The following is a 19206-nucleotide window of genomic DNA, read 5'->3' as shown; positions in this document are numbered from 1 at the left end:
TTAAAAGTTAATTGAAACTCGAATGTATAATGATAAGGAATAAATAAAAAAAAAAAAATTATGTTAATTAAGTAACCAGAGAATTTCATTTTTCTGAATTATTGAAACTGGTTACGTGATACTACAGAGAAGTAAGATACTGTACTTCTTCTGCCACAATGGTGTCCGTTATAGACAGGTTCCACTGTTAAATATTGGCATTCTCTTGCGATAAATTGCTTTAAATTAAATTCTTTATAAAAATTACAATGTGTATTTCTGTAATACTTAGTGGTCTTTGTGTTTCCAAATTTAAATCTCAATATGCCTTTTCGTAAAATAATCTTCGTAATTTTTTCATATATTTAATTTTTGGTGACGTACATGTGAATTTTTTCATCTATTGGTGTGAAATGTTGGTTGCTACGAAAACTTGTTTGTGCTCGCCCACACTGATTAGAACCAGTCCAGAACATCTCCATTTCAAAGAGAGATTTATGTTTGAACTTATAATATGTTACTATCGATAATACTATCACAATACTCTAATGCTTTTATCAGTATGGCCTTCGCGATGATATGATCTGTAAAGCTTTTAACATGTTTTTCTATGGCACTCGCTTGCGCGAAGCACGTGTATGTTGTGGTTACGTCACTTCGTCCCTGAATTTGATTTTACGGCGGAAAAGTTTGACTTGCATGCTCATGGTCATTCTTCGATCTACGATAAGCACGCAGAGGGAGTTTATAGTAAGAACTGTGGTTAGAAGAATGGTTAATCAAGAAAGTAGAACTCTTGTCAAAAATGTTACCCATTCCGGGCGATACGCAACTTACGAGGTAAGTGGCTAGAATAATAGCAGTTAAAGCTGTTTTATCTAAAAAGAAAAACTCGAATCATGTACCCATCTTTATGGGTATGTGATTCGGCTAATATTTAGTTTTGGGTGTACCCTCTCTAGACTCGCCGAAATGGCAGTGATTGGGGGATGAGAAATGTAAATGCATATTGCATGCTGGAGCAATATGGCCTTAGTTGCTAATGCTCCTAAAAACCAAATAACAACAACAAATATTGCATGTAGGGCAAAGCACCTGTATGATCAAGTATGTGAGGAAGTGCAAAATTGCCTCGTCAAATTTCTGATGGATAATAAGTTAATGAGATCGAAAAATTTAACTCTTCTGCACAGACATACAGTATAGGTGAAATGCTGTTACAACGAATACCGGCCGAACAAAAATTTCAGCATAATGAAAAAATGTTAATGCTGTATTAATCTGTTAGTGCTTTGTAAGTCTCATTTGAACAGAATTGGACAAGAACCTATTCTTTACCCCTCAATTGACTTATCTACGTAAAGAGTTTAAAAAAAAATCAGTATAATGAATTATTTTAAAAGTTCTTCGATATTTAAAATATACTGCTTTCCAACTTGAAAAAAGAGAAAAGTATCAGATAATTATGCACACAACCGTCATCCATATTGTAATACAACTATGTAAGCATTCACTTGAATAAAGGTAAAAAAAAAAAAAAAAAAATGGAAGTTTTAAGAGATGGGCAAAAGAATTCATTATCATTCCCTTTACTATTACATTTTTTTCTTAGTACCAGCATATTTTTGATTGTACTAAAGTTGAATTTTCATATTAATGTGGAGAAAAGGTTTTAAACATTAAATACAAAATTTACCTATTAATATGTGAAAAATAATAAATTGTATGTATATACTATATCCATGTAAAAAATACCCATGGTAAAAATAGGCAAAATTTTTTCTTGGTATTGTTAAGGTTTTGTTAAGGGAAAGTCTTGCCTGACCAATTTGATTGGATACTATGATGCAGTCACAAAAGAACTGGATGCAGGGAATAACTTTGATATTATATATTTGGATCTTAGAAAGGCTTTTGATACTGTTGCACATGGAAGACTGCTGCACAAATTGGAGCAGTGTGGCATTGGAGGCAAATTGCTGCTATGGACAAAGGGATGGTTGAGGGGGAGAAGACAGAGAGTGGTAATCAATGGACGATCGTGGACTAATGTTATTAGTGGAGTCCCTCAGGATTCAGTGTTGGGTCCATTATTGTTTTCTGTATTTATAAATGATAATTGATGATGGTATATCAAGCTTAATGTCCAAATTTGCAGATGATACAAAGGTTGGCAGGGTTGTTAAGGACACTACTGATGCTATGCTGCTGCAACAGGATCTGGAAAGGTTGAGCAGATGGGTTGAGAGGTGGCAAATGAAGTTTAACCTTGACAAATGTGAAGTACTACATATGGGAAACAGCAACCCCAGAGCATTAGCATTAGTAGAGGCATTTGATGCAAGAAAGCAAGCTTATGCAGCATCAGCCAAAAAAAAAAAAAAAAAAACACTTCACCCATCTGTTCGTTCAAAATATCTGTCCAGCTGAGCCTTAAACTTATTTAGGCTATCAACTTCCACGACAAGGGATGGAAGTCTGTTCCACCAACCAACCACCCGCTGGCTAAAGGCAAATTTCCGCACATCTATCCTACCTCTGTCTTTCCTCAATTTGAATTTATGCCCTCTCAGGTGATTATTCTGAGCGAGAGGAAGAATCCCATCAGCATTGAGCATGCTCAAACCATTCAAGGCTTTATACACCTCTATCAGATCACCTCGCTGGTGCCTAGTCTCCAGACACTGTAATTTGCAAAATTAAGCCTTTCTTCATAAGAGTACCCCTTTGTTCCATTCACTAATCTTGTTGCCCTTCTCTGTACTCGTTCCAGCAGCTCTACATTCTTCTTGAAATGAGGCCTCCAGACCTGTATACAGTACTCTAGGTGTGGCCTGACCATTGCCTTATACAAAGGAATAATCACCTCCTTATCCCTGCTAGAGAAATTCCTATATATCATTGACAATACACCATGAGCTACTCTTGCAGCCTGTCTGCACCGCTCAGAGAACTTCATATTTGCCTGCACAACCACCCCCAGGTCCCTTTCATTCTCTACCACTGTCAGTGTAGTACCACAGAGTTGATACGTTGCTCTGGGATTGCTGTTTCCCATGTGTAGTACTTTACATTTGTCAATGTTAAACTTCATTTGCCACCTCTCAGCCCATCTGCTCAACCTTTCCAGATCCTGTTGCAGCAGCATAGTGTCAGTAGTGTCCTTGACAACCCTGCTTACCTTTGTATTGTCTGCAAACTTCGACATTAAGCTTGATATACCCTCATCAATATTATTTATGAATACAGAAAACAATAATGGACCCAACACTGAGCCCCGAGGGACTCCACTAATAACATTAGTCCACGACGAGCAGTGTCCATTGATTACCACTCTCTGTCTTCTCCCCCTCTGGCCGAGTGGGTAAAGTACCTGCCCGGCAACCCAAAGGTCGCGGGTTCGATTCCCGCCTCGGGCTTGGATCAAAGTACTGCAAAAACCTTGGGAGGTGCAATATGGCCACAGAAGCCGATGCGCCAACAACTACCAAATCAAATCAAAAAAAAAAAAAAAAAATCTCCCCCTCAGCCACCCCTTTATCCACAGCAGCAATTTGCCTCCAATGCCACACTGCTCCAATTTGTGCAGCAGTCTTCCATGTGCAACAGTATCAAAAGCCTTTCTAAGATCCAAGTATATAATATCAAAGTTATTCCCTGCATCCAGTTCCTTTATGACTGCATCATAGTATCCAATCAAATTGGTCAGGCAAGACTTCCCTTTAACAAAACCATGCTGTGTCCGAGCTATAGCTGAAGTCTTGGCTAAATGATCCTGCAGTGCTTCTTTAACTAGTGCCTCCATTAATTTTCCTGGAACGGAAGTTAAACTCACAGGTCTATAATTACTTGTGTCAGCCTTTGATCCTCCTTTGTGAATTGAGGTGACATTTCCACATCTCCAGTCTGTGGGTACTTCCCCTGAGTCCAAGGAAGCTCTCATAATTATGGCTAAGGGTTTGCTTACTTCCTTTGCTGCCTCCTTTAATATAACTGGATAGATCTCATCCACCCCAGGTGCCTTTCTTGTGTTTATCTTCAACAATTTCTCCTCCACTTTACTCTCAGTTATTACAAGATTCTCTAGCTTACTGCTAGAGTTGATAAAACACCTCTGGCTTTCCCCTCGCTAAATAACTCCTCATGTGTGAATGTCGATGCAAAATATTCATTTAGTTTGTTAGCTACCTGAGCAGGATCATCAACAGTTGACCCATCGATATCAAGTGGACCAATCTGATTTATCCCCTTCTTTCTAGAGTTTACATAAGTAAAGAACTTTTTGCTGTTTTTCTTTGCATCCCTTGCCACAGATTTCTCGTAGTCTGCCTTCGCCTGCCTAACCTCCTTTGTAACTTGGTTACAGATTAACTTGTATCTATCATAGGCTTCTGTGTCATGTGTTAATTTGTATGTATCCCATGCATGTTTCTTCTCTGCCATATGCCTCATCAGTTCATCTGACATCCATTTAGGCCTAAACCTTGAACAATATTTCTTAGTTGGTATGTATAGCCTAATAGCTTCCAAGATAAGTTCTTTGAATGCTTCCCATTTTGCATTTTCTGTTGGTAGGTAACATCATCAGTTGGTCCCACTGTATAGAATTTAAATACTGTCTCAGTCCATTGTAGTCGCCTTTACGAAAGCAGTAACCCTTCCCTTTACCCCTAATGGTAGTTACCTCTTTGAGTAAATCCCACTTCAGCACACTGTGATCACTGCCACTTAGTGGTTCATTTATCTGCAGATTCTTAATGCACGAAGAATCACTGCTGATAATCAAATCAAGAGTATTCTTCCCTCTAGTTGCCTCCTGAACATGCTGATGTAGAAAACAATCATCCAATAAATCCACAAAAGCCTTGCTAGTGTGTGAGTGACCAGCCCCCAAATTCCAGTCAATATGTGGGAAATTAAAATCTCCCATTATAAGACTGATTTACTGGCCCACTCTATTTCCCTGTACAGTATCTTATTATACTCATCAGAGTCATTAGGCCTATAGCACACTCCTACTCTCAATTTTGATCTCCCAATGCTTATGTCACACGAAACTGACTCGACACTGCATGTCCAGCGATGTCCACTGGCTTCACTTCCTTGGATTTTATGTATTTCTTAACCAATAGCATAACCCCTCCTCCCTTCCTATCCAGTCTATTCTTTCTGTAGACGTACTCCCCAAATTCCAGTTCTGCATTCCTTATATCTGTGTGACACCACGTCTCTGATATCCCAACAATATCTGCCTTTGATGTTATGAGCAATACCTCAAATTCATCAAATTTATTTACTAAACTCCTAGCATTGGTGTATACGCAAGTATACATGCACCTATTTCTATTCTTAGCTACCCTAACAGAACCCATGTGTTTACTTGTACCGCAATGACTCCCGGCAGTCTCTGAAATATCCTGCATCTTGTTTTTCAGGCTTCTGCTCATTCCAATAGAAGCAGTGCAAGAATCTCTTTCACCTCTGCCAGTGGCTACTGTTAATCTATTCGTCTTTGTCTCTCCCCAAGCTAGCAGTTTTCCGACCACCTAACACTGCCTCGATAGCATCAGCAAATATTCTTGCACCCTTTCTATTTAAGTGTATCCCATCCCTGTAGAAGCAATCTCTCCTGTTAACAAGTACAGTCCAGGCTGAAAAAAATTCTACCCCTTGAGCCTTGCACAATCTTTCCAGGGCCGAATTGATCGACAAGGCTCTCATCATATACTCCCTCCTATCGTGTCTGGGCAGAATTGCAGACACTTTCAAATTCAACCCTATTTCACGGCTTTTTTTCAACAGTGAATGTAACACTGTACCACAGAGTTGATACAGAGCAATGTATCAACTCTGTGGTACGACACTGACAGTGGTAGAGAATGAAAAAGACCCGGGGGTAATTGTGCAGGCAGATATGAAGTTCTCTGAGCAGTGCAGACAGGAGTAGCTCATGGTGTCTTGTCAATGATATACAAGAGTAGCTCATGGTGTCTTGTCAATGATATACAAGAGTAGCTCATGGTGTCTTGTCAATGATATACAGGAATTTTTCTAGCAGGGAGAAGGAGGTGATTATTCCCTTGTATAAGGCAATGTAAACTCTGGAAGAAAGGGGATGATTCAGATTGGTCCACTTGGTATCGATGGTTCAATTGTTGATGATCGTGCTCAGGTAGTTAACAAACTAAATGAATACCTTGCCAGGCCACACCTTGAGTACTGTATACAGGTCTGGAGGCCTCATTTCAAGAAGGATGTAGAGCTGCTGGAACGAGTACAGATAAGGGCAACAAGATTAGTGAATGGAACAAAGAGTTGCTCTTACGATGAAAGGCTTAAGTTTTGCAAATTACAAAATTGTAGGCAAATTGCTGCTATGGATAAAGGGATTTTGTGAGGGGGGGGGAAGACAGAGAGTGGTAATCAGTTGACACTGCTCATCGTGGACTAATGTTATTAGTGGAGTCCCTCAGGATTCGGTGTTGGGTCCATTATTGTTTTCTGTATTTATAAATGATATTGATGATGGTATATCAAGCTTAATGGCTGATGCTGCATAAGCTAGTGTCTGGAGACTAGGCACCGGTGAGGTGAGGTGATCTGATAGAGGTGTATAAAGCCTTGAATGGTTTGAGCATGCTCAATGCCGATGGGATTCTTCCTCTTGCTCAGAATAATCACCTGAGAAGGCATAAATTCAGATTGAGGAAAGACAGATGTAGGATAGATGGCCGGAAATTTGCCTTTAGCCAGTGGGTAGTTGGTTGGTGGAACAGACTTCCATTCCTTGTTGTGGAAGTTGATAGCCTAAATAAATTTAAGGCTCAGCTGGACAGGTATTTCTAACGAACGGAGTGGTGAAGTGGAAGGTTTTTTTTTTTTCTTTTGGCTGATGCTGCATAAGCTTGTTTTCTTGGATCATATGCCTCTACTAATGCTAATTTGTAGTACAGCATTGTAGCATATTTTAATCCTGTTTAATAGAATATTCTCGAAATTTTAGTAGAGAAAGTGCGGCAAAAAATTGTCTTGGCAAATGCTGCAAGTTACTCTAGAATGAACAACAGTGATTTTCAAGTAAAACCACTCAAATCTTACTTGGGGGCTGGGGAATTGGGATAAAAATATCCTGTCTCCAACATTGGGTTAGGGATGAACATGTTAAGCTCAACAGTGTAAGTACTTTCTTATTTTACTACACAAGTAATTACTTGTGTAGTAAAATAAGCATTCCTTAGTTGTTTTTTTTTCCCAGAGTTTTTGAATCTCTTTTATATGTAGAAAAGATAAATGTTTGAAATAATGGTGTGAACTGTTATATTTTTAAAATAATTCAGACTGATTACATTGCACAATTATTTATTAATATCAAGAATGCATCTGACAAAACTTGTAATCAGAATTGGGATACATGAAAGTGTTTAGTATGAAAGGCTCAAGGGCTTCTTGGATGACTCAGTGAGCTCATGTTATGCTTGAGATTTTTTTAAAGGAAATGTTGATTAGAAACTCCAGATTTTTTGATTGGAATAGACTACATTTGACAATTTTTTTTTTTTTTTTTTTTTTTCCCTTAATGTTCCAACTTACTAAAAGTTTGGACTATTTAGAGAATCATTCTAGGAATGAACAGGATATTAATCATATAAGTAATTATCTATAATTCACATAAAAAGTTGTTACATTTTGAAAGCTACAAAATCAGACCACTAAGGTTTCAGATAATGAATTGTAAGATTCTCTAGTGGAGATAAGAAAGGGTGGTGCAGTTTTGCATTCTGCTTTTGAAGTTTTCTAGTTTTTAATTATGGAATGGAACTTAATCAAAAAAAAATATATTTGTAGAAAGTTTTTACATTTTTAGTTAAAATTTACTCTTCTTATTATAGTTATTGTTTTTAAATTTAAAACTAAACTGTATTCATAAAGTTTTTATAAGTACAAATTTTGCACTTTTCTTCCATGAAAGACACTGAAATGCAGTGGCAGACAAAAAAACTGCATCAATTATGAATTTTGCAAATAATGTGTTTTGCGCTGCATTGTGGGTTGCAGAAATGTTCAAAATGCATTTGTTAGATGGGATATACAGGGTATGTCACAATTATGTTAACACTTAAATGGAAAAAACATTTATTGTAATCAACATTAAAAAAAATAAAATAAAATTCAAATGTTTTTTCCCTATAAGTTAACATAATTTTGACAATGTTTTTTCCATATAAGTGTTAACATAATTTTGACATACTCTGTCACATATCTCTATGAATGAAATCCAATAAAAAGACTCCATCTGATATACCTAGTTGCCATAAATATCTTTCCAAAGGGTAAAATGCATAATTAATGGAAATATGAGCAATCATGACAACCAAACATACATTTTATTACATTTACGAGTACAAACTGAAATGACAAGTTAACGTAATAGTATTATGTACTGTGAATCAGCAAAATAAGTCCTCAGTATTTTGTTGTTCCTTCTCGAGCTGCAATTACAGCCTTGCAATGATCTGGCATAGAGTTAATCAACTTATAGATTTACTCTTACAATGCTCTCCTGCAGCTGAATCTTACTAGTTGCTTCTTCTGAGCAATTTTAGACAACATTATGTACCACCAATTTTCAATAGGGTTCAAATGTGGACTGTTGCCAGGCCAGTACAGTCCAGTCCAGTCTAGTCTAATGCTCTAATGCCAGCATTTCTTAGGTATGACTGCACCTTAAGGGAGAAAAACGAGGGAAAACATTGGTGTATGACTTAAGCCTTGTGAGACAAGAAGACAAACCCATCATTGAATCTAAATAGCATAAAACTTACCAATTTTGCTTTGTGGCAAGGTGCTGAATCCTGTTGAAAAATGCAATTTTGGACATCTGTGTGGTGATCCCTAATAACAGGTTTCAGACACTCCTTCAAGAAAGCAGTGTAGGTTTCTGCATTCACCATTCCATTAATAAACTTAATTTGCCCTACCCCTTCGCTTGTTATGCATCCTCAGACCATCTGCCTGGCGGGGAACTTTAGAGTCAGGATGGTATGCCTCCGATTTTCATCTTCTGACATATCGCTTCCCATCTGAGCCATGCAGGTTGAATTTCGATTTGTCAGAAAAGATTATGGTGTTCCATTGCTCTTTTGTCCATGAAACATGTGTTTTAGCTCAAGAAAGTTTCTTTTTCCTCATTTGTTGGGTCAACAAAGGCTTCTTCTTGGGCCGATAGGTTTGCAGACCACATTCTGCAAACTTTGGATAGTTCGTGCACTTGTTTCAACACCAGAGGCCATCTCAAAGTCCAGTTTTGGTTCAGGAGCACTAGCATGGTGATTACGAAGGCATAGCTGTTTCAAATATTGGTCTTGGGAAGGCATAGTCACTCTCTTACAGCTTGATCCAGGTTTTCTCTTCACATCACTGGTTTCACGCTTTAATTTCAGCACCTGGGATACTGTTGACCAGTGGCAGCCTATTTTATCAGCGATAGCACTCATAGAAAGCTCTTCCTGGGACAGAGCAACAGCTACACTTTTTTTTCTTGGTGTTAACTTGAACATATGGAGCCATGCTTACACCTCCGCAGAACAGGATACTAACGAGCGTGTATGCCCTTCCAATGCTGTATTTATAGAAACGGTTGATGCAGTACCTTGCAATTACTGTCTGATGCAATAGAAACATCTGACGCAACACCTTTGCTTTGCAACAAACAAAATGTAATCAGACAATATCTTATACATTTCACTACAAATGTTATTTTTTTTTTAAGGTGATGGAGTTTTTTTGTCTGTCACTGTATGTGATATGTCTAACAAAGCATTTGCTGGGTTACAGAGTTGGAAACATTCTGCAAACCAACCAGACTGTAATGTATGTTTGGCTCTGATGTCATGCCTGGACTTCTGTGTATGTGTGGAAATACCACTGTACATATTTCTCCATGTGCTGGGTATCTGGATAATTGCAACCAGTTACACTAACAATGCAGGATTACATTGTTACATGTGTCATGTTTTGTGTGAGAAAATAATGACAGATTTTGTAACAGAATACTCAAAAACTTCATTTGATTTAAAAAAAATAAAATAAAGTAACTGGTCATTGTGCAAACCTGCAATTTCAGAAGCTGTCATTGGTAGATTACTTACTTCCCTAAAAAAGGAGAAATTTTTTTCTCACCTGGATTAACATGTTTCAGAAGTTATTGGTATCTCATTAGGAAGTTCTGTTAGTTAATGATATGTGTAATAATTTTTAATTTTACAAAATATTTTTTATCTATAGGAAGCAATTTATGCATTAAATGGCCTTCAAAGTAATGCTGTTACTATTGAGAAGTCCAAGAAGGAGAAGAGCAGCAATGCACACAAGAATTTAAAGTTCACTCAGAAACACTTGGAAAGGTTGGGAATTAAGGTAAATATATTTTAATAAATTGGTAATTTTAAGTTATTTGATACAAAGGAAACATGTTTGTTTAGTAGCACGATTCTCTTGTATGTTTTAATTTTTCTTACTGCTGTCTTTGTGAATATCTCTGTAGGATTTATTCTGCTCAGTTCAGGCAGTGTCCATTGAGTTTTTCATAGTCTGGTTCAAATGAACTTAGTAGTGGTGACAGTGATGTAAGAAGGCAAGCTTATTCAGCATCAGTGAAAAAAAAATAATAAAAAAACATCCCATTTCACCTATCTATTCTTAGGTTGTCTCTAGTTTGTCTAGTTCTTTACTCATCCCCTTCCTTCTAGTATTTACATAAGTAAAGAATTCTTTGCTGCTTTTCTTTGTATCCTTTGTCAAAGATTTCTCATAATCTGTCTTGGCTTACCTAACCTCCTTTGTGACTTGATTACAGACTAGTTTATATCAACTATAAGCTTCTGTGTCACCTGATAATTTATATGCATTCCACACATATTTTTCTTCTCTACCACAATTCTTCTGAGTTCATCTGACTTCCATTTAGGTCTAAGCCTCGAACAGTATTTCTTAGTTGGTATGGAAAGCTTAATAGCTTCTATGATTATTTCCCTGAATGCTTCCCATTTAGAATTTGCTGTTGGTAACATCATCAGTTGGTCCTAACTTACAGGATTTAAAAACTTTCAGACTTCTGTAGTCTCCTTTACAAAAGCAAAACCCTTCCCTTTTCCAACATCAATATACTCTGATCACCGCCACATAGGCCCTTCCTTATGTTTTGCCCTTATACAGTCAGTTTGTCTGACCAATTTGAAAAATCTAATATAGTGGGCTAGCTCATGCATCATAGCCATCACACAAGTGAAAAATGTTGCAGTCAGATATGAAGTTTTCCTTGGAGGCACTGGTTAAATAAGTATTGCAAGATTATCTAGACAAGACTTCAGTTATAGCTCGGACACTGCATGGGTTTGTTAAGTCTTGTCTGACCAATTTGATTGGATTCTATGATGTAGTCACAAAGAAACTGGATGCAAAGAATAATTTTGATATCATATATTTGGATCTTAGAAAGGCTTTTGATACTGTCGCGCATGGAAGACTGCTGCACAAATTAGAGCAGTGTGGCATTGGAGGCAAATTGCTACTATAGATAAAGTGATGGTTAAGACGGAGAAAACAGAGAGTGGTAATCAATGGACACTGCTCTTCATGGACTGTTATTAGTGGAGTCCCCCAGGGTTCAGTGTTGTGTCCATTGTTGTTTTCTGTATTCATTAATGATGGTATATCAGACTTATTGTTCAATTTTGCAGACGATACGAAGGTTGGCAGGGTTGTTAATGACAGTACACTGCTGCAACAGGATCTAGAAAAGTTGAGCAGATGGACTGAGAGGTGGCAATTGAAGTTTAATATTGACAAATGTAAAGTACTGCATATTGGAAGCAGTAACCCCAGAGTAACGTATCAACTGTGTGGTACTACACTGACAGTGGTAGAGTGTGAAAAGGACCTATGGGTAATTGTGTAAGTAGATATGAAGTTTTCTGAGCAGTGCAGTTGGGCTGCAAGAGTAGCTCATGGTGTCTTGTCAATGATATACAGGAATTTTTCTAGCAGGGATAAGGAGGTGATTATACCCTTGTATAAGGCAATGATCAGGCCACACCTTGAGTACTGTATACAAGTCTGGAGGCCTCATTTTAAGAGGGATGTAGAGCTGTTGGAACGAGTATAGAGAAGGGCAACAAGATTAGTGAATGGAACAAAGGGTTGCTCTTACGAAGAAAGGCTTAAGTTTTGCAAATTACAGTGTGGAGACTAGTCACCTGCTAGGTGATCTGATTGAGTGTATAAAGCTTTGAATAAGGTTTGAGCATGCTCAATGCTGATGGGATTGTTCTTCTTGCACAGAATAATCACCTGAAAGGGCATAAATTCAAATTGAGGAAAGACAGTTGTAGGATAGATGTGCAGAAATTTGCCTTTAGCCAGCAGTGGTTGATTGCTGGAACAAACTTCCATCTGTCATTGTAGAAGTTGATAGCTTAAACAGATTCAAGGCAGAACTAGACAAACATTTGGAGTGAGTGGATGGGTGAAATGAGAAAGGGGTGTGTGTGTGTGTGTGTGTTGTGTGGTTTTTTTTTTTTTTTTGGCTGATGCTATATAAGCATTTCTTGCATCATGTGCCCTTGCTAATGCTAATAAATATGTGGAAGTTTGTCTTAACCTGCAGCTAGGTGGAAGGTGATAACTTAAATAAATTTAAGGCTGAACTAGACAAACATTTGGAGTGACTGGATGGGTGAAGTGTGAATGTTTTTTTTTTTTTTTGGCTGATGCTCTATAAGCTTGCTTTCTTTCATCATATGCCTAAACTAATGCTAATGTACACAAGGGGGGGGGTATCAAAAGGTTTGTACCCTTACCTAGAAATAATAGCCCTAGAAAGGTAAAACTTCACAGGAACTTTAATCCTTTTCTATGTAGTCTCCATGTGTAGTTACACATTTCTTCCATCTATGGATCAGTTTTTTAATGCCTTGATCATAGAAGTCTGCAATTTTTTTGCCTGAAGCCACGATTCCACTTCATCAATGACTTCCTGAGAAGAATCAAAGTGGCATCCAAGCAATGGTTTCTTCATTCCTCGAAACAAGAAGTCTGACAGTGCCAGGTCAGGAGAATAGGGTGGGTGCTGCAGTAGTTTGAAGCCTTATTGGGTAACAAAGTTGGTGGTGGCAACGACCAACTTTGCAAGCCGTTGCATTGTCTGACAGAAGATGGACACCTTTGGTTAACATTCCACGCCTTTTCACCTTCAAAGCATCGCGTAACTTTTTCAAAAGATTTCTGTGGTATTTTCTGGTAAGTGTGGAACCACAAGATAAGTAATCTGTCAGGATAACCCCTTTTCTGTTCCAAAACACAGACTTCACCTTCTTCACAGATGGGGTGGTCTTTGCGTTTTTTTGAGGTGGGGAGGAGGTGTGCTTCCTCTGCTTGCAAGAAAGCAAGCTTATATCGCATCAGCCAAGAAAAACAAAAAAAAAAGACCCCTTCTCATTTCACCCATTCACTTGCTCCAAATGTTTGTCCAGTTCTGCCTTCGGGTGGTTGATAGTTGGAACTAACTTCCATCTGTCGTGAAAGTTGATAGCTTAAACAAATTCAAGAAGGAACTGAGCAAACTTTTAGAGAGAATGGATTTGTGATTTTTTTTTTCTGGCTGATGCTACATAAGCTCATACACTTGCTTTTTTGCATCACATGCCTCTACTACTACTACATATTTTTCTACTTCACTCCCATAATTTCTTATTGAAATAAAGGGTTTTCTTCTGTAAATTTCTTCATATCAAAGTAACTGTTGAGAGTATCTCAACAGTTACTTTGCATCGATATTTATATTTTTTTATATTTACATTGATATTTATGTGTGAAGAATTCCTTATCCCCACTCTTTTTTGCTCTCTTTGCCAGTGATTTCTCATAATCTACCTTTGCCATCCTAATCTTTTCTGTAGCACTATTACACATCAATTTGTAGCTGTTATCTGCTTCAGTACTTTTTATTGCTCTGTAACTTTTCCATTCTATCTTTTTCTGCTCAAGTAATCTTCATTGTTCATCCACCTTAGAATCCTCCTTATGGAATATTTTCTTAATGGTATGGACGCATTCATGGCTTCTGTGATTAATGTTTAAAATTTATACCCTAATTCAATTGTATTCACTCTCTGTGAGATATTCCTCCAGTTAGTTGAGGCCATGTAGCACCTTAAGCCAACGTAATTTCCTTTCCTGAAATTATAAGCCACTCCCTTGCCTTTAACTACAGCTACCCCTCTTTTCATCCTCCACCATAGAACTGCATGATCACTTCCTGCTACTGGTTCCTGTACTGTTCCTGTCATTCCAATTATGTCGTCTGGTTCATGGGTGATGATCAGGTCTAAAATATTCTTTTCCTTGGTACTTTCCCTGACATTTTAATTTGATGTGGTACTATGATGTGGCTACAAAGGAACTGGATGCAAAAAATAATTTTGATATCATATACACTAGAGTCCCGCTAGTCCGAACTAATTGAGACCGAGCCCTGTTCGGATTAGCCGAATAACTGCAATAATGCAGAAGCAAGCAGTAAAACAGGTCTGGTTTTATTGCTAGTAGGCCTACTAGTGTTTGTACGCAAGCATGACACACTGGAAGCAAACCCCCCCTCCAAGCTATGACTCATTGCACGCTAAATTGTGCATTAAACTTGAATGTTTAAATCTTCGCTCTACATTATTGTTGTTTAGTTTAGTTCAGTTTGCTGCCACTATGGCCACGAAACGGAAACACACAACATGTATGTTGAAAGATAAGCTGGAAGTTTTGAAAAGGCTGGACAAGGGTGAAAGTGCAACGAAATTGGCAATAGAGTTTGGAGTGGGCAAGGCCACAATAACTGACTGGAAAAAAAAACCGCGCAAAGATCGAGCAGTTTTGTACCTCTACTTCAGAAAAATCAGTTGAAAATCGACAAACAGTAAGGCCCTCAATGTTTGACAAGCTTGATGAAGCCTTATTCACGTGGTTCACTCAGGAAAGAGAAAGGGGAACACCCCTAAGTGAACCTCTTTTTAGAGAAAAGGCCATTCATCTCAACAAACTAATGAAAGGTGATAAATAATTTAGTGCGAGTACCGGTAATAGTAGTAATACTACTACTATTACTATGAATTTCCTAAATTCAACTTCTGAATTTAGGAAAGCTTTCATCTTGCTCCGGCTGCTTTTGATAAGAAGCGTGACCCCATCATGCCTTATCCTGCCTAAATACGTTGTACTTACTATACCGAAACTCATCATTCCCTATTTGCAGATGGCACTATGTTTCCGTAAGCTCTATTATGTCAGCGTTACTTGTCCTAACCAGCATTTCGAATTTGCTCATTTTATTGACAACAATTCTGACATCTATCAATCAATTATATTGATATATTGATATATTTATCAATTATATTGATGAAGATATATCAGGCTTAATGTCCAAGTTTGCAGATGATACCAAGGTTGGCAGGGTTGTTAATGACTGTAATGGCAGTATGTTACTGCAACAGGATCTAGAAAAGTTGGGCAGATGGGCTGAGAAGTGGCAACTGAAGTTTAACATTGACAAATGCAAAGTACTGCATATGGGTAGAATTAACCCCAGAGGAACGTATGAACTGTGTGGTACTAAACTTGGGGAGGGGGGTAGAAAATAAAAAAGATCTGGGAGTAATTGTGCAGTCAGATACGAAGTTTTCTGACCAATGCAGACACACTGCCAGAGCATGGGGTATTGTCAATGATATACAGGAATTTTGCTAGTAGGGAAAAAGAGGTGATTATCCCTTTGTATAAAGCAATGGTTAAGCCATGCCTTGAGTACTGCCTACAGGTGTGGAGGCCTCATTTTAGGAAGAATCTAGAGTTGCTTGAGCGTGTACAAAGAAGGGCAACAAGATTGGTGAGGGGAACGAAGGGGTCTTCTTACCAAGAAAGGCTTAAGTTCTGCAAATTGCAGTGGCTGGAGACTAGGTACCTGTGAGGTGATCTGATTGAAGTGTATAAGACCTGGAATGGGTTGAGCACGCTGAATTCTGATGGGATTCTTCCGCTTGCTCAGATTAACGACCTGATGGGGCATAAATTCAAATTGAGAATAGACAGTTGTAGAATAGATGTGCGGAAATTTGCTTTTAGCCAGTGGGTGGTTAATTGCCGGAACAAACTTCCGTCTGTCGTTGTGGAAGTTGATAGTTTAAATAAATTCAAGGAGGAACTGGACAAACTTTGAGGGAATGGATATGTGATTTTTTTTTTTTTTTTTTTTTTGACTGATGCTAGATAAGCTCATACACTTGCTTTCTTGCATCACATGCCTCCATTACTACTACTACTACATGTTGATACAAATAACAATCACCTAGTTGATTTAAAAATTTTGTCCCCCATTTCGAGTTTCCTTCCCATTTGCTCCCATCAATTAGAGGCAAATCCATAATAAAACATTCCCGCTTACTTGCCCATTCCATTTTCATGTAGAGGCTCTCCTCATAATCTTCACAATCACCTGGTCTGTAGATTACTCCCATTCTCATTATATCTTTGCTTTCAACTATCTCACACCATACAGATTCTGTACTATCATGTGAAACTTCTGAATTTAGGAAAGCTTTCTTCTCACTCTGGCTGCTTTGATAAGAAGCGTGACCCCATCATGCCTTTTCTCTCTGCCTTATCCTTCCTAAATACATTGTACATTAAAAAAAAAAAAGTAAAGTGCAGCCATTATCAACCCACTGCAGGATGGAAGCCTCCTTAACAATTCATGCTGAGGGAAATGGACCATAATCTGCCACGCTGGTCCAGTGCGGGTTGGCAGATCGACCGTATTCAGCAGTCAGGGGCTAGAACCCCGGTCTACTCAAAGAGCGTGTGCTACTGCACTCCCGCTCCTGACCACTCGGCTACGGAAGCCGTCATACATACTATACCGAAACTCATCATTTCCTATTTTCGGGTGGCACCATGTTTCCCTAAGCTCTATTATGTCAGCATTACTTGTCCTAACCAGCATTTCGAATTCACTCATTTTATTGACAACAATTCTAACATTACTGTATAAACAATTAAGACTTAGTGTTCTTGTATAGTTAACTACCCTGACTCACCCCTTGAAGTGATTTTAGCTTGCTTCCCTGTCGTTGGTTACCTGCTCATTTCAAACGTTTCTGCCCTCGGAACATTTTGCTAATATGATCTGTTGTGGTAACAAACAAGAACTCTTTTATGAGAGTAAAAATTGTAGTGTAGTGGGAACTGAGATTTCCTGCTAGAAATAGATGAATGGCATTAAAGAAATGTAAAACATGTATTCTAATAGCATTATTTCTGCAGACCTTTGGGTTTTTGTCAAAGAGTTTGAATAAGCATTGGCTAAATGTGTTTTGAAAACTGAAGTGAAGAGATGTTCATATTTCATTCAGAGACAGAGAAGTGTTATTGTTAAATCAGGATTCATTGACTTCTAAAATGGGGATCTCTTTTCATACTGCAAGTTTGCCACTTTTCTATTCTTTTTTTTTTTTTTTTTTTCCTTTAGTAATAATAATTGTGTATAGATAAAAACATACTTTTTTTTTATGGTAATCCCAAACATGAAAGGTGTTAGAACCTGTATTACTATGTACCATTCATAGGTTGTTGGGTAGATTGAAATTTTCATTTTTTTATTTATTGATTGGCAGACCCAGGGTTCCGCCCCATTAGCCACTGTTTAACATAATGTGGAGAGAGAGAAGAGTAACTATGTAACTACACAAAATTATACACAGAACAATCAACAATATCTGTAGTTCTATATACAACTTCTAACAGGTTAACACTCATAAATTTAAAGATCATCTTAAGCAAACAACTTAACTAGCCAGATGGCCAGTAGAATGGCTAAAATATCATGTATTTAAATACATCTTCAGGTCGAACACAAGGTAGAGCAAGAAGTTAAAAATAGAATATATTACTCAAATCTCAATAACAACTTTATTACAATACTCTGTGTGATTAGACATCAGAACATCAAAGCTAATTAAACGTAACCGTCAAATACATTATCAAAGCATATAAAAGTAAAAAGTAAAATGGAAGCCTCCTCAACAATTCATGTTGAGGGAGATGGACAATAATCTGCCACGCTGGCCCAGTGCGGGTTGACAGATCGACTGTATTTAGCTGTCAGGGGCTTAAACCCTGGTCTACTCAAGGAGTGGGTTCTACTGCACCCCGCTCCTGACCACTCGGCTATGTAGGCCTTATCAAAGCACATACAGCACAATTAATTAGTTTAAATATGCATATATCACACTCAAACCTTACACAAAAGGCATAAGGTCACGGTAATACAGTGACATTATGAGCAGAATAAGTTACTAAACCAAAGAATGATTGACCTTAGGATTAAGTGACAGCAGAGGAACTACATCAACCTCCAACTAATGCCCAGGAATTTAAAATTTAATCTTCACAGTCAACTTGTAATTCCCTGAAGTGAAAGTTCGCAAATAAAAGACTCACTTATGTCTTCCAGAATGAAAGTTCATAAGAAAGCAGAGATTAATGATTACACATGTTTGACACTTAATGCAGTCAAGCATAAGCTAGACCAACCAAACAATATATACATTATACATTAAGTCCAGCTCTCATGAACCAATAACAATTACAAATACACCATATTCCTGCGACTTCCAAGAAGGTGAAAGATCACAAGCTTGAGTTTCTCCAAGCAGTAAGTTAATATCAAGACGATCAACAACAATACAATATTTACACTATAACAATTACATAATTTCTAACAGATATGACAGAATATTTGCAATAAGTATGAGATAAGGGAAAGGTAGGGAAAAGATTAAAGTAGTGAAAAATCACAGAAGGAGAAGACAGTAGAAATTAAGCAAGATAAAAGATAATGGAGAGTTGAAAATGGTGTTTTGCCTGCCACACCCAACAAGGTTATCATTATGCGTCTAAATTACAAGGGGAAGTCTTAACTAATAAAACTTTTAATTATTAAACCACAAGGTTCAAACAGCCATATATACAAAATAAATCAGTTATATATACAGAATACGTAAAAATGTGGTCATGACATGAAGAAAAGTACAGATTATATGGGTTATAGTATTTATACACATATGTAATAAAAATTCAAATTAATAAGTATATACAGAGATATAATACAAGAATATACAGAACAGT

The 19206-nt window shown here is 37.6% G+C and overlaps 1 protein-coding gene across 1 annotated transcript in view; it reads left to right on the top strand.

Annotated features, from left to right (window-relative positions):
• Positions 1-473: 473 nt before the first annotated feature.
• The window catches only part of LOC150087203 (folylpolyglutamate synthase, mitochondrial-like), a 153625-nt gene continuing 134892 nt past the window's right edge, over positions 474-19206 (top strand). Inside the window, exons 1-2 of the mRNA XM_090371874.1 lie at positions 474-819; positions 10264-10395. Of these exons, the coding sequence (XP_090228000.1) occupies positions 559-819; positions 10264-10395 (393 nt within the window). The 5' untranslated portion in view covers positions 474-558. The remainder of the gene's footprint in view (positions 820-10263; positions 10396-19206) is intronic.

Source organism: Mastigoproctus giganteus, chromosome 4 (assembly GCF_048544385.1).
Source record: "Mastigoproctus giganteus isolate SK-2022 chromosome 4, ASM4854438v1, whole genome shotgun sequence".
NCBI lineage: Eukaryota > Metazoa > Arthropoda > Arachnida > Uropygi > Thelyphonidae > Mastigoproctus > Mastigoproctus giganteus.
Note: the sequence above shows the minus strand (reverse complement) of the source record. Positions and strands in the feature narration are given on the sequence as shown.